The sequence below is a fragment of the Drosophila teissieri genome, chromosome 2R (assembly GCF_016746235.2).
Source record: "Drosophila teissieri strain GT53w chromosome 2R, Prin_Dtei_1.1, whole genome shotgun sequence".
NCBI lineage: Eukaryota > Metazoa > Arthropoda > Insecta > Diptera > Drosophilidae > Drosophila > Drosophila teissieri.
The window spans coordinates 14,205,141-14,220,672 of NC_053030.1; the positions used below are offsets into that span (position 1 = coordinate 14,205,141).

At 46.8% G+C, this 15,532-nt stretch overlaps 3 protein-coding genes across 7 annotated transcripts; 2 read left to right on the forward strand and 1 right to left on the reverse strand.

Moving 5' to 3' along the window:
- Positions 1 to 843: 843 nt before the first annotated feature.
- LOC122614958 (putative ferric-chelate reductase 1 homolog) lies at positions 844 to 8,627 on the forward strand. 4 transcript variants are annotated; one of them, XM_043789745.1, is made up of 8 exons: positions 844 to 959; positions 5,899 to 6,385; positions 6,452 to 6,790; positions 6,844 to 6,994; positions 7,057 to 7,678; positions 7,740 to 7,852; positions 8,047 to 8,202; positions 8,266 to 8,627. In XM_043789745.1, exons 2-8 carry the CDS (start codon positions 5,913 to 5,915, stop codon positions 8,383 to 8,385), a joined length of 1,974 nt encoding a protein of 657 aa, XP_043645680.1. In that variant the 5' UTR covers positions 844 to 959; positions 5,899 to 5,912; the 3' UTR covers positions 8,386 to 8,627. The 4 variants fall into 4 exon arrangements, with proteins under 4 accessions (XP_043645680.1, XP_043645682.1, XP_043645678.1 ...); XM_043789747.1 differs by having other exon boundaries at positions 8,074 to 8,202; XM_043789743.1 differs by lacking the exons at positions 844 to 959; positions 5,899 to 6,385 and having other exon boundaries at positions 6,645 to 6,786.
- On the reverse strand, positions 8,574 to 12,107 carry LOC122614954 (FAS-associated factor 1). Of its 2 annotated transcripts, none has more exons than XM_043789739.1 (13): positions 11,870 to 12,107; positions 11,648 to 11,716; positions 11,322 to 11,556; positions 11,120 to 11,248; positions 10,873 to 11,062; positions 10,617 to 10,818; positions 10,346 to 10,553; positions 10,142 to 10,287; positions 9,926 to 10,080; positions 9,723 to 9,868; positions 9,388 to 9,662; positions 9,205 to 9,324; positions 8,574 to 9,145 (listed from the first exon to the last, which is right to left on the reverse strand). In XM_043789739.1, exons 1-13 carry the CDS (start codon positions 11,906 to 11,908, stop codon positions 8,987 to 8,989), a joined length of 2,073 nt encoding a protein of 690 aa, XP_043645674.1. In that variant the 5' UTR covers positions 11,909 to 12,107; the 3' UTR covers positions 8,574 to 8,986. The 2 variants fall into 2 exon arrangements, with proteins under 2 accessions (XP_043645674.1, XP_043645673.1); XM_043789738.1 differs by having other exon boundaries at positions 11,120 to 11,263; positions 11,870 to 12,103.
- Positions 12,108 to 12,592: 485 nt separating this feature from the next.
- LOC122614588 lies at positions 12,593 to 14,119 on the forward strand. The gene is made up of 6 exons (XM_043789193.1): positions 12,593 to 12,794; positions 12,869 to 12,994; positions 13,054 to 13,200; positions 13,388 to 13,505; positions 13,565 to 13,734; positions 13,876 to 14,119. Exons 1-6 carry the CDS (start codon positions 12,596 to 12,598, stop codon positions 14,058 to 14,060), a joined length of 945 nt encoding a protein of 314 aa, XP_043645128.1. The 5' UTR covers positions 12,593 to 12,595; the 3' UTR covers positions 14,061 to 14,119.
- The last annotated feature ends 1,413 nt before the right edge of the window (positions 14,120 to 15,532 follow it).

A 15,532-nucleotide genomic window follows, 5' to 3' on the forward strand; every position in this document is an offset into this window, starting at 1 on the left:
TAATCCAATGGCAGGGCTGGCAACAATTTGCCGTAAATGTGATGGCTACGCGGTAAATTTAAATATGCAATTAAGAAGAAAAGTTGCATTATATTATTGTGATGAAAGATTTGCAAAGTATTTGAAGCAGTTTAATATAGTATTCGAACATGTCTAAGTCATTTTGTAAATCAAAACATTTCCATGTCTTGCTTATTTTTACTTTAACTCTCAGAAAGGAAAGATTTTTTCTTTTTGGGTAAAAACCAGCACACATTTGAAAGTTAAATTAAAACATATATAGTATGTACATAACCGTGTAAAAGTCTCAAAATAGAACCCTTAAAAAAAGCATAAGCTCTCCCGTCCTGAATATTCAAGAAGATTCTCTCCTCCGGACTTCTACGATCTGCGATTTTGCAAGGACCAAAAGTACCTCGGATTCCTTCGAAACAACATCTCACATCCGAGTTATCACTCAATCAAACGGTTTAAAGTAAAGAAGAAAAATCAGAAGCTAAAATCGAATCGCAAGTTCAAAAATAGCCACTCTGCAAGAAAGGCATCCTTAAAAATATGATACTTTGATGGGATATTGGATTAAAAATTCTTGGTCAATTGAAGTTAGCTTTAAAGAATAAAAAACCAACATTTGTCGTTTATATTTCTAATATGAAATCGAATGGAGTCTTTTTAAATATTATCAAACTGTATTAAGGTTTAGAAAACCAGTTTCGCTGGCTGAAGACCAAAAAGCTCGGTAGTTGGTGGTATCGGCGGGTTGGCTTCACTATCGATACCCGACTGAAACCACTTCAAATACCTGCCAGCACTTTTTCGAGCGCTCTCCGCCGACTTTTCAGTCGTTGGCGGCAATTCGTTGCGTTCGGTTTGCCATATCCACTCGGTTGATTGGACTTGAGTTTACGGAGCTAACGCAGCTCGGAGTGATTTTCGAATATTGTTGACAGCGATTTTAGGTTAGTGCGTGCTTTGACAAACGGGTTTTCAGCTATTCGCGATGAATGGCGATGTGGTTCTACTGGGCGTGCAGGTGTGCCCATGGCCAATAAGTGCCACATGCAGTTTGCGACATGCAACGTGCAACAAGCAACAAGCAATAACAACACATCAAGTTCACCCTGAAGCCCAACCTAAGCTTCTTCTGGTGTTTTTGGGCAATGTCAATGGGATATACAGATGAACGCATGAAATCTGCGACCGATCTCCTAATCAGTACATAAAAATTCCAAAGTTACTGCTGTGTTTTGGTATCCAATCCACTTGAACTGTGTCGCATGTACAGTGAAACCGGTTTCAGAAATGTTAATGATGCTGAGATCACACTAAACCCCTCCCCCCTTCCACCCATCCACCCTTCAATTCAACGCTTGCATAGATTTATCTTTTTTCGCACACAACATTTCAATGGCAAGACGCAATGCAAGTCTTCTAGTACGACGAATACAATGGCGAATGGCAAATAATAAATTAATTAAGCAGCGAAATAAAAGCTAGTGAGTGATGTCAAGCGTCGCGCCTGCGCAAAGTTGGTGATGTAAACAAGTGGCGGCGGCGAAAAGGCAGTGAAAACAAAAGAGAAAAACCAACCTATTCGGGTTTATCTCGGAACGTGCCCTGGTCCCTTTATAGGAATTGGCACACTCGCGGCCACGAGTCCAGTGGCTTGCGCAATGCGATGGCTGATAAATCAGCGTTGACAGTCACTTTCCACCAATGCACTTCCATGCATAAGCGTGGCTCAACTAATGACGACAATTGCTATAGTTTTTGTTTTTGGCCCCAGTTTGCGAGGCGATTTCCTCGATCTGTGCCGCCGTGTGATGTCATCTAATGGGCACTTTGTGTGAATACATCGAATCAATATTCGAGTCGTTAAGGCCTTTTTCTCGGCCCCGCGACTGTGGCACAGTTTACGCATTCTACCAGGTTTTACAGTGAACACCTGTTTGGATCTCAATCAATTAATTTACACTTAGTTGGCAGAGCAGTTACTTTGAGGGCATTTTAGATGGCCATTATAAACTAATAATATCTATTCTACATTTGAACCTTAAATACTTAAAAAGGCACGGTCAAGAAGACATATGATGATGATGGGTTATTCTATGGATACAGAAACTCTCATATATTTCATTATTCTTAGCCATTAGTAGTTAAAATCGATCTATAAATAGTCGTGCGGGTATCGCCTGATTAAACATTAACTCAGGCCCCCATCTTTGACACATGCCAATCAAGTTCCATGTGCAAATGTTGATCAATCCCATTCGGTATGCACAGACCCAGCCTGAAAATTTCCTTTCCATAAAGCAAACCGAATGGGTTGAAGGGTCTATGGTGCCTGGGTACCTAGAACTGCGCACCGCCGGCCAGTAGTTAACCCAGTTTACACAGGTACTGGCACGCGATGTCCGGCCAAGATTGTGGCGGTGCAAGGAAATTGGTCGACCACCTTGACCAGACCCCATCCCCAAACCACGCCCCCCTTTGAACTCTTTGCTTGGGGTCAAAAGCTAATAGTTGGCGTGTGGTACAAAACTACCCAGAAGTTGTCAACCCAACACGTCTAATGGATGATAAAGCGAAACAACAAGCAGATATAGAACTATTTCTTGGCCTGATTGGGCCTCTAATCTAAGGGACTACGCAAAGTCAAGTGCACTCTTATCGATTTACAGGCATATGCCAATTATGACTGCTTTACGCAACTTAAGAACTGGGTGAATCAGCACAAACCATCTAAAGTGACATCCAGTTCCAAGACGGCGGATTTAAGCAAGTCGTTTACCTTTTTGGCGGCGATCTACATACCATTCGCATTGATCGAAGCAATTAGCGTTGGACTGTCAAAAACGTATAAGTGGTTGGTTATATTTCGTGTAGACACACACCGATAGCATTCAAATTGCGATTATTTTGTGTGCGAGTTTCAAAACTGGCTTTTTAGCAAGGGCAGGCCAAGCTGTATGTGTGCACTGCATACTGTGTATATACCATAAGCCATATACCATATACTATATGCGATATATGTACATACATATACCCCTCGCAATGAGCATGTTGGGGGCCCACATAATGGCTCATTGTTGCTGTCGGAAAAGTCGCTAATCAGTTTTGTCCCACGTTCACAGAAAACAAAAGCCGAGTTCCAGTTGAGTTTGCCGTCGAGTCGTGGTTATAGGGTTATATGGGTAGGCCAATGGCTATATGGCGCGAAACGCTTATTAATGTGCCAAGAATTTAATGGAAAGCATTTATCGTTACTTTTGTGCCACGGCGGCAGGTGAAATTTCTTTTGCTTTTCACTTTGCCTTCTACGGAGAGTGCGAACTATCAGATACATATGTACGTATATGTATCTAACCATCGACGTAGATATGCGTAGCGTAGACCTTTGCGAAGGTCTGGGTGAATGCTTTTAAGATAAATCACTCACAATCAATATATTTGACTTTCAAGGTCTAACCAAATGCGAACACCCATTGTGCGGTTCTTGAAAGACCAAGTGACCAAGTGGGTTCAGCCAAAACCCAGCTGCCAAAAATTGGTGTAAACAATGACTGTATCGAGATTAAGCCGCGCTTTAATTAACATTTGGCTGGCATTTCAAAGAAAGGCAAATGAATAAAAACAAGTAAGCACGCTCGTATGAGATACATGCGCTATAAAACCCGCCAAGGTCAATCGTAAACGCTTTCAAATTCAAGTTCAATTCGAATTCTTGACACGGAGCGGGATAAAAATATAGAGGAGATACAGATACACAGATACAGATACCCGTGCGGTTGTGGATGAATCACTGTCGTCTGTATTCCCACCGCCGCACATGGGAAAGTCCCAGGCCCATAATGTATTCTACCCACTCACTTCCTCATTGATCTTGATCTTGGCTTCGACGAAAGCAAAAGTCATCTTGTGACTCACGTGGGGAACTGACCTCGTTAATGTTTTCTTAACCTGCGAGTATAACCCGTAAATCTCATATAAAGCGCCGATTTGCTTAAGTATTAATAAACGTTGATTTATGGCCAGCTAGCGAGTAATTAGCTCAATTCATAGCCGTATGCGTAATGTATTTGTAGGCAGTAGGAATAGTACGCATACGCAGCGATGCCTGACGACCCGTGATACTCCCAAAGTGATAAGCGCTGAGTGGCCGGCAATCTGAAAGCTAAACGGTGTTGAGCGATACGTCCGCCCGTAGAAACACATATATCCATATCGGGAAAACACAATCTCGACCAGTATCGGTGGCAGTCGTAATTAAATGGCAGCGTTTTGATTTGTGGATCAGTCTTTTGAAATCTGTGCATTATGCTTAGCAACAAATTGGTTGTAAATTTCTCGTTTGAAATGTGGCTTTCAAATGAGGAACTTAACCCAATGAGGAGTTGAGATATGTTCTGGGTGGTACACATCAGAGAACTGCATGGGTAGCCTTTTTTGCCACCTTAATCACACTCAACAAATTTGGGTATCGGGTGCCACTCACGCCGGTCACGGCGGGTACTTGCAAACACCCGCTCAAAATATTCGGGTGTCTGCAGGCACCTGGTGTGCGCGCACCCGAATCAATGCGGCACTCTAGTAGCGGTACGATCACACTCGCCACTCATAACGAAGATAGGAAGCAAACATCAGAAAAGGCAATGCCAAAAGGATGAGTGCAAAAACACTCATTATTTCTTGAAACACCCGGTGTCTCGCCAAACCCGGTGTCTGTAGAACTCGAGTGCTGTGTAGCATAATTCCTGAAAACGAAATATATTATGCCAAATCTGAAGATAGCCTTTTTTTGCATTCTTTTTACAGAAATTAAACAACGCAAATATACTTTCTTTCTATATATTATATTATTTGCTTTGTTCAATTTGTAATATTTGCTTCTATAAATGTATAATTTTATAAAAAGAATAATAATAATATAAAAAAAATAATAAATAAAATTGTATTACAAAAAAAAACAAGCGAAAAAACAATATAAAAATAATAGTGTTACTAATGTATAAATATTATTTAATAATATACGTATAAGATTGTTTTTTGTTAAGACATTAGGTAGATCAAAACGCAAAAACATGTGCCCGACCTTTTTCTTGGGTGTTCCCTTCACCCTTCATTTTTGAGACCGTCTCGCTTCCACCCATACAAATTGTATGCATACAGAAAAGTACCTGCGGCCGATCGTTGCTTGCGCGTCACTCACCCTAAACTTTGTTGCACAGCAGACACCCGGGTGTTTTTGTGCAAGTAGCAAAAGACACCCGGGTGGCAAAACACCCGGGTGTTTGTTTTTACTGAAAATAGAGTGTCTACAAACACCCGGGTGCTGAAATACCCGGTGTTTACCGGGTGCACTTAGGGTGCCGGTGGCTTGCTGCAGTTCTCTGGTACACATATACCTAAAGTATTTTGGGTAAAAATTCCAGAAAGAGACATATAAGGTAGAACTTGTTGTACACAATCCTTTTCCCACTAAAGTTAGGAGAAGTATCTATGTACATATGTCTATTTTTATTTCCATTCTACCCATGGGTACTTAAAGTGCCCATCCACTCAGTAGCTGCAGATACTTCGATCGTTATCAAATATGTAGATGCACAGATAGATTCGCAATTCACTTGTTTGCGGGCTCGCTGAAAACGTGCCCCCGATAAGCGGGAAAGCAATTATTTATGCCATGGTAATTAAACCGACGACAGAAGATGGAAATGACGAATGTCTGACGAGGGTTTCAGATAGCAACGTACATACATACATACATATCTATGTATATGGTTTCCTTGTGGGGTCTGGAGGAAACAAAGGGGAACGGAAGTCGGGACACGGTTCGCTACTGATCACTCAATTACCATTCGATACCAGAACTCTAAGCGGCATTGTCTACCACAACAGGTGCTCCATTCACGATGATGCGCCCGCTGACGATGCGGAGTTGGCTGGCAACGCTGGTGACGGCGCTGCTGGCGGTGGCCACTTGGCCGGATCCGGGCCAGAGTCTGCCGCAAGGTGCTCCGGAAACCGTGTGCGACACCATGCTGCCGTTCCACTCCGGCGGCAGTGTGCTGCCCCAGAACAGTGTGTCGCCCTTCAGTGTGGAGACCTCCTCCTCGACCCTTGGCCAGGGTCAGACGCTTCGCGTGGATCTGACGGGTGTGCCGGCTGGCCTTAGTTTCGGTGGCTACATGATCCAGGCGCGCAATCGGAATCCACCCCATCAGATTATCGGACAATTTGGACCCGCCCGCGATGGCACCATTAAGCTGATGAACTGCGAGAACTCCGTCAATAATTCAGCCACGCATAGCAATGCCGGTCCCAAGCAGCAGGTTATCCTGGAGTGGCAATCACCAGTGGACTTCCTCGGTCAGGTGGTGTTCAAGTGAGTCACTAGAGGATTACTGCCAGGCTTCAATGATTCTATCTTAAATTTCTGTATACCCATTAGTGCCACCATCGCCCAGAGCTATAATGAATTCTGGGTGGGCGTGCCCTCTCAGCCCGTTCAGATAGTCCGTCGCGATCTGTCCGCTGCTCCACCACTACCCACACAGAGTCCATCTGCACCCGCGGGCAGCACTCGTGCTCCCTATGTCCCGCCCAGCTATGTGGCGCCAAACAACGTGGTAGCCGTCTCCTCGGATCCCATCTACAATGGCTGCGGACAGAGCAAGAACTGCTTTGGATTCCCCGACGGTTGCGTGGCCACGAAGAGCTGTACCTCCATCACTGTGGTCACGGTGCGCGGGGATGTCTTCGAGTTTGAGATTCAGTCCGACAAGGGTGAGTCACTTGTGTTTCTTTTCCCAAAGTTGGTCTTCATTTTCATCGCTTTTCTAGGAACCAATGCGCTTACGTGGCTGTTGGTCTTTCTGATGACGCCAAGATGGGTGACGACTTGACCACCGAGTGTGTGCCAGAGAATGGCAGGGTTAACCTGTATTCCTCCTTGACTTCGGCCTCTCCTTACTCGGCAGTGAGATCCAGTGTGGTAAGTTGGAATCACTTTTCCAGGTGATACCTTATCTATGAATGGACTACCGCTCCTTTCAGAACCAGAACTCAGCCCGCCTACTGGACGCCTCCATTGTGGACGGAGTGATCTATTGCCGTGTGCAAAGGGATGCAGTGACCAATGTCCAGGGACGCACCTTTGATCTTCGCAATGGCAAATACCACCTGTTGGTGGCATCCGGCACCGCTCTTAAGGAGAACAGCGTGGGCTACCACGACATTGGACGACTACCCTCCGCGCAACCGATCAGTCTGGCGGAGGTACAAGACTTGAGCGGATCCAGCCGGCTGCTGATCCAGCTCCATGGAGCGTTCATGATTGCCGCATGGATTGGTACCACCTCGCTGGGCATCATCTTTGCGCGCTACTTCAAGCAGACGTGGGTGGGCAGCCAGAGCTGCGGCAAGGATCAGTGGTTCGCCTGGCATCGCCTCCTCATGGTCACCACCTGGTCGCTCACGGTGGCCGCTTACGTACTCATCTGGGTGGAGCTGAAGCGGGCTGTGTGGCATGCCCACTCGATAATCGGTCTGATCACGGTGATACTGTGCTTCCTTCAACCCATTGGAGCTCTGTTCCGACCGGGACCCAATGACAAGAAGCGGCCGTACTTCAACTGGGGTCATTGGCTGGGCGGTAACCTGGCCCATATTCTGGGAAGTAAGTTCAGCAGTCGCAGATCATCCAAATGTGTATGGCTTATTTCAAAATCTTCTTGCAGTTGTTACCATCTTCTTCTCTGTAAAACTACCAAAGGCCGAGCTGCCCGAGTGGATGGACTGGATCCTGGTCAGCTTCGTGGTGGTGCACGTGCTGGTCCACCTGATATTCTCCGTAAGTAAAACGGGCTGTAGTGGTTGGGTGTTTCTCCCCTCTCATGTGACCCCCAAGTGTACAAAGATTAGACCCAGCATCGCCTGCCTGTACAGTGGTTCTAGTTGTGTCCCTAAACGTTCATTCATTCCATACTAATTCATCTGTCACCATCATCCCCTCGAGAACTGGTGGCTACGTCCCTTAATGTGTAGATCGGCTTGTGTTTGAATCATTGGCAGATTGGCGGCATGGCCTCGGAGCGTCATCTCAGCCAGCGGGCGAACACCTTCCAAATGGGCGATATGTCCCATCATCAGCAGCACGCCATGCGGAATGGCATGAGCATGGAGCGGAAGATGGATGCTCCGGTAAGTAGTGCAAATATGGATCAATATGGTCAATACGCTTCAACCTGACTTTCCGAATTTCAGTATGCGGGCATGCGCAAGGGATTGCTCGGAGTTTACGGCGTGGTGCTGGTTCTCTTCGTGACGGTGCTGATTCTGCTGGTGGTGCTGGCGCCCATCGAACAATACCTGGGGAAGTCCTAGGCGCTCAATTCGGATGTCCTGTAACCTGTCCCCTTTCAATACTCGTGTCAGTTTTTTGTGCTCATTGTTTTAACCCCTTCCGCCCACGGCTCTGCCCTGCCCTCCACCACCCAAATCCCCACCCTTTTTCCCATTCAGCTTTGTGTTGTTAAGTGTAATTAGGCGCATGTGTAACCTGGGGCGGAGCGTTCAGTACATGTTATATAATTTATTATTAATAAAATAAAACAAGCCAACATAAATGCAGTGTTTCCTTACTTTTCTCTGCTGCTCTGCTCAATTTCTATCTGCTGCGCTACATGTATATATGTTTTACCGATAGTATCTGGTGCTGGAGAGTGCTGCTCGATCGGATTGCGTTGGATATCCTATGTATAGTATGGATTTGTATAAAACCTTGACTCTTAACTGCAGCTAGACATTATCATTATCTTTAGATATAGGTGTGTATATGTATGTTTGTGGTGTGTATGCTTTCGTAAACGTGTTGCTTGTTCCGCTTAATTAAAGTACGTAAATTATAGGTAGATCTACAATTTTCAGATATTAATGCAAAAACTAAACCCAATCGAACGAAACTGCCTTAAAGTAACAAGCGGAATCATCGCTCCTCTAGGATGACCGTTTCCTGCGGATAGAGCTTCAGCGACTCCAGTGTTTGGCTACTCTCGATGGCCGTGAGATCCCGACGCGGCCAGCTGCTGATTAGTTTGTACTCCTCGATGAGAAAACCGTTGGCCGTCACAAAGTTGAGCAGATCCTGGTGGATAACAGATTACAGTCACTAGGCGATTCAAGTGCTTGTTTAGTAGCACTTACCTGTAGGTTGTTGTTGGTAAAGAAGCGCCGCTCCAGAAAATCGCCCGTGGGCTTACGCACACGGATCTTAGAAGTCCCCGTTTCCTGTTCGGACGGCTCCTGAGGTAGGGATTGTTGAGCCTGGGCGAAAGATGCTTTTTATAAACGGTTTAACGCACAGAAAGAAAATCATCACGAACTTACAACTAATCTAATGGACTCGCGTCTAGCATCTTCTTCGGCTCGCTCGGACTCAATGCGTTTTCGCTCGGCTAACTGGGCAGCCTCCTTCTGGCGCTTTGCCGCATCTTTAGCCATGTCGGCTTGCAAAGTTTCCTGATAGGCCATGTCCTGCTCTGCCTTCACCTGATCACGGGCAGCGCGTTCGTCCTCTTGCCGTATTTCCACCTGCAGCTGCTCCTCAAACATCTCGCAGGTTTCAATGAGCCTCGTTAGCAAGTCATCCAGACCAATGTTACCTGTAAAGTGTTAAAATATAATGCGAAATACAACATTTTTAATGGTTTCAGCGGGCGTACCATGAATCACAGATAAAACTTCGCAATTGCTGCCCAGCTGACGGCTTTTTCCCACCAACATGATGGCTGGCAGCTTGTCCAATTTAATGTTTCTGGCCGTCAGAGAGGCGTTGCTGCTAATGCAAGCAGTCAACGAGGAGAGAAACCTGTGGCACACAGAAATTATCAATAAATAACATAGAAGTACATCAATAACGACTCACATGTCCTTGTTGCTCTCGTAGGTCATATCCCAGCCAAATAAAACGAATTTTTCTTTGAAAGTTTGGATAATGCTATCATGTCTCATCAGCTGATCACAGAAAACGTTGATAAGAATGCTCTTGCCGTGATGCAAGTAAATGGCCAGCAACTTGCGCTAAAATCATAAAAAAAGTCTGTTAGTCAAAAAACTTATAGAGAAATAAACCAAAAATTACCTCCTTGGCGGGTCGAAGGCAGGCCAGCTGCTTGGCGCTTTCAAGACTGCCCACGAAAAATTCGGGACAGGGCTCGCCATAACGCGCCTTGTAGTTCTCGACAAACTGCGTGGAGCCACTTGTCTCGTCATCCGTGTTGTTTGGTACTGGAAAATTACATAACTTTTCCTACTGCATTTGAAAGAAGGTATTTATAATGCTCACTTAAGTGCCTGTTGAGGGGCTGAGCGGGTGGCAAGTCAGTGAATATGTACTCGGCGTTGTGGAAGTCTGTAGCATCTTCGAACTCATCAGCCGAGCTCTCGCTGTCCACGGTCACCACATCGAATGCGTTGTTCTGGTTGGAATTTGTTTGCGCTGCACGCTCCGTGCTGCGCACAGCGAATCTATGCGACAGCCCAATGCCAGATTGCTAAAGAGTTTGGAGCGCTGGATAGCTTTATCAGATCATCAGATATTATTTATTTCGACGTACCGCCAGAGTGGTGTCATTGTCACAACCATTGGGCCAGCCGGTCCACTCCTGGTGGCGCACTGGTATGCTCTTGATGTCGCACACGTTCATCTTTACCTCCTGCACTGTCGTACGTCCTGGCATGCTAAGAGTGAGTGGGGTGTCCGATTCGAACTGTATGAAAATGGTGAAGTTCTTGTCCACGCGCTGCGTCACTTCATCTCTACACAAGATTATTGAGATACATGTTTGAAATAGTATTTTCGAGCGGACTCACTGTTCGGTGTCCATGAAACCGTCGTCGGTGAGGTCCACCAGGATCAGTTCGTTCTCCGGTGCGAGATCTAGGTTGCATATACGCGTGCCCAACTGCTGTGCCTCGCTGGCTTTGGTGGGTGGCCAGCCCCGAATGGCTTGCCTGCACACCGGCACACTTGTCTCGTCAAAGATTTTGCGTTTAAGTTGTTCTAATTGGGAAATTTATTGGTAACGACACGAGATCAAGATCCAGTAGAAATCCTTACCAACTGTGGCCTCCGATGGTAAACGGATCTGGTAGAGCTGCTGGTTAAAGTGGATGTTGAAGGTGATCACGTTCTGGTTGTTGTTTTGGCTGGACGCGGGGTCCAGGTTGATACTGGACGTCAGCTGGGCTAGCAATTGTGACGCTATAGTAGATACGTTTCAAGTCATGGCACAAAAGCGGCGCTATCATGTTCAACTCACTTGGAAATCTCTGCTGGATGTGCGGCTGATTTAAGTTTAGGTTTTGGTTCTGGTTCTGCAGGGCGGCCGCAAAGAAACCGGAAGCGTTCGAGGTTCCGGGCATCTCATCATAACCAGGCGGACGGAAGCCATTGGTGCTCTCCACAGGATTCCTGGCCGGAGGCTCTGGCACCTGAATTGGATGGGGACTGGCCATCGGCGCATCCTCGTGTGGGATCACTCGACTCAGTGCCTCCTGCAAAGGCAAAACGTAGTGTAATGACAGAGCATGTGTGGAGATGGGGGATCCAAAGCAGGGCAACTAAACAAAGAACCTGCACACTCACCACCAGATTCCAGTCGGCGGCCTCCAAGTGGGAAAAGGCTTCGCCCACATCGTCGATGCCCGTGATGCTCTGCGAATGTACACAAAGACCATATACCATATAGTAGTAGTTCGATATTGGAACTATCTGCCAAAGTCACCCACACACCAAAAACGCACACGCATCGCAATGTGCGCAGCGAAATTGTGGGTGTTTTCGGCGGAGATCTATGAAGAGCATTACCTGAAAACTGGCCAGGGTCTCTTGCTTGTTCTCCGACATTGGAAACGCTTGTGGTTCGCTTTATTTGACCGATAAACTCTTCTTTAAACTCTACCGATTTTCACTACAAAAAATTACACAAAGAAAAAAGTGGCTAGTCAGTGTGGCCAGTTGAGTGTAAGCGATTTATGCGTAGTAACGCTACGTCTGCTAACGGCACTTTGAATTAAAGATTTCCCAACTTGTTTTATATTTATTTAGTTATTTTTTGTTTTTTAATTTTTTTGGTTCAACTTATGCTCATTTGAAATTCATTAATTTGGACGACAAACAAAACACTGGCAGCCGGATAGGATTTACTTCCCAGCCAGTTGCAGCTGTTACCGACAGAACTGTTAACTCGCTTGCAGTCATGTTAAATTCAAACTGAAAGGCGGGAACACTTAGCAATTCAGAATTGAAAGGATATGAGTTGTCCACGCAGCAGAATGTCCTGAATTCCCACTAAAACTGAAAGCCAATCCTTCAATCTGCGAAATGTATTCAGCTGTAAATTGTGATTAATATGAGAAACTTTATACTTGGCACCCCGGGGACGAATAAAAGAGCCTCCGCACAGCCGGCGAAATAAATGCGACTCAATTAATCTTCATGAAGTGGCGAAATCAAAGACGCGGTCCGATGTGACTTGTAGATGGCCAGGATAATGCTGTGGTGTAGACGACTCCGGGCTGGTAAGCCGACAACATGTTGCTCGTGGTCCTAAAATACACTCTTCTACTGGCCATTATCGGCTGTTTCCTGCTTCCAATCCATGGAGCAGGATCGGATACTGACCAGGTCCTGCCGCACCGCATCTACCGACTGCTGGACGGCCTCTCCGGAGGACGCCGGCTAAGTGCCAGCTCCACATTCGCCCTGCTGCTTTCGCAGTTCCTGATAAAACGTGAGCCCAATGAACCGTACACTCGCGATACGGATGACGGATGTGCGTATTTATTTATGCCCCGTCCATTGCAGAGAAACTGCGCTACGTGGCACCCACGCGTTTCGAGCGGCAGCTCTACTACCATCTGCTGCACAGGATGGAGCACATCAGGAGGGGATCGGGACCGGTGTCCAGGGAGCAGGGTGTCCACGGGGATAGTATGCTTTCTACAAAACTAACTGCGTATTATTACTTATGTATGCTAATTTCTGGTCAGTTCTCAGCATTGCCTTTCAGGGAAATGTGCTACTGCTGCCTCCCTCGCTGAAACTGGGCGAACTGGATGCCAATGGGGAGTACGAGCAGCTGGCCGAGGTCTACTCATCCGTGGTCAACGTGGGCCAGCTCAACAGGACGCAGTCAGGTGAGTTTGGAATAAATCCACCTAATTGTTGAGTGTTATATACAGCATATATTATATATTACATATATTAATAATTCATTTGAAGAATAGTTGACAATATATAGTTATATAGTGCAGCATGGATAATCCCTTATACAACTTTTGCTACCAAGTGTTTGACTTTAACTTGTTTGATTACATTTGCTAGACCTCTGCCTCCTGGAAATTGTGGAATTGAAGCCACCCGACTGCAAGCTGCTCTCCGGCGTTTGTCTGGAACTCCTGGCCAGTGATGCACCAGCCTACGGATACCAGAGAACCCACCAGTGAGCGTACACATACCTTTCGCTTAAAACTTCTACAGCCAGATGACAACTCCATCTAGGGTCCTTCTGCTCTACGTGCTGCAGCATCAGGCCTGTGCCCCCCACCTCAGTCCACCGCAGGTGTACGAACTGCTGGCCAGGAGTCAGTGCGATGAGGTGGAACGCGAGCAGAACGCCATCCGGAGCCTGGGGCTGCCAGTCGCATATCGCGATCTGTATCTGGAGCAAGGTAAGCAGGGTTCAGTGGGCCGGTGATTGTGGTGATGCTGGTGAGGCTGCTGTTGCAGCTGCTGTTCTATGGGCTATCCTTGCTGCTATCGCTGACATATATCTTTGCCTTTGCCTATGCCACATATCTCTGACATCGCAGCCACCATCTGCGGGCTGTTTGGCTACAATGAGTTTGTCAATTGGCGCAACGTAATGGAAATTGGCAGCTGGCTGGAGGGGGACTTGCCGAAGGACATCGATGTATTGGCTGATGTCGACGATAGTCAGCACATAAGCGATTTGGCCTTGGTCTACTACACAAATGCACTGCTGCTGCTGCACTAAGCCCCTAATCTATCGAACAACCCCCCTCCTCAGACAGCGACCTCATCCATAATTTCTGCTTCTGCTTGATAAGTTAATAAAGTGGCGCTTATTGCTTTATGGTTGTGTCGATTTCAGCAAGTGGCGTGGTTAATACTTTTGTTATTGAAATGCATCGTGGAAAAGCGATGAGGGGCGTGTGGGGGTGGGATGCACTTCGCTTGGAGTGGCGGAACGGAAACAACATTTGTAATGTGACACATTACTTGCGCTTGGTTGCTCGACTGATGGATATGCAGCAGGACGAGAGCTGCGACGACAACACTTTCCATTACAAAATGCTCACACTGAAGTGGAATACTAATATTTGCCCTGACATACTCGAAAACATGGAAGCCGGAGCTGTGAAGCCCGAGGGCCATCGGAAGGAACAGGGGTCGCCGCCTGGCTTTTGGGCTCTGGCTTCTGGGTTCTCGGTTCTCAGTTCTGGGTTCAGGAGGTCCCCGGCTGGATATTAATGCCTCATTTGCTGAATGTCGACGGGGATGGCACTGCACGGGGGATGGGGCAATGCAACCAACAAGCCTGCAACATATGCACTGAGCGAAACATTAATTCCTTTGTCAGATGCTCTAAAGATCTTTCATCCTCCTCAATCACATAAGTACATTGTTTTGTACCAATTGTTCCATTTGTGAATACCATTTATATCTAAATCTTCTTATCGATTCGAGTTCTGGAGTAGCGACCCATATTAAGGGAGAAATTTCTTCAGGTGCAGCCAGACACACAAACAACCATGTCATACGTCGTTCCCTTTGTCGGGGGTCATGAATAGCGATGGGTCATTAGTAACGTCGACTTGTCAATGCAGCAACAACGCCGACAACAGACTTGCCAAGTCTCGGTTACCATCGTGGGCTGAGGAGGCGGGGTGCTGGCCACTGGCTGGGGTCCTGGCCCCCAGGACATGCCTGTGCCCACTCCAATATGTTTTCCTTTTTTTATCATTCCTTTCGGCAGGCGAGCACCAACATCAACCCTTCATCAGCCCTTGCAACCTGAACCTGATCAGCTGACTTACTGGCCACTGCACAAATAACAACAATCCACCCGCCCCCACCCACTCCCCGCAAGTTGCAGGCGTCCCGGGTTGTTTTTGTACACGCGTGTCGTCGTCGAGTTCATTATGGGCTTATGTCTCTTAAAGTGTGGCTATGTGGCTCTCCGGAGGTGTTTATTGTGCTGTTAACTGTTGGCTCGCTGGCAGCGGCAACAACAAAATGTTGTTTAACATTCTCTCCGGCTCTCTAGCGCCACACATCCTGAACCGTTAGCTTATCGCCTGTCTGTTGTTGTAAAGCGAGCCCGGAATGTTTGACTGCGCTCTTCTTGTTTTGGCTCTCTCGCTCTCTTGCAGCGCATGCGTGCGTGGGAGAGCACCTGCGAGAGCGCCCACCAGGCTGGACTTTGATGGGGTGGAGAGCAAGGGA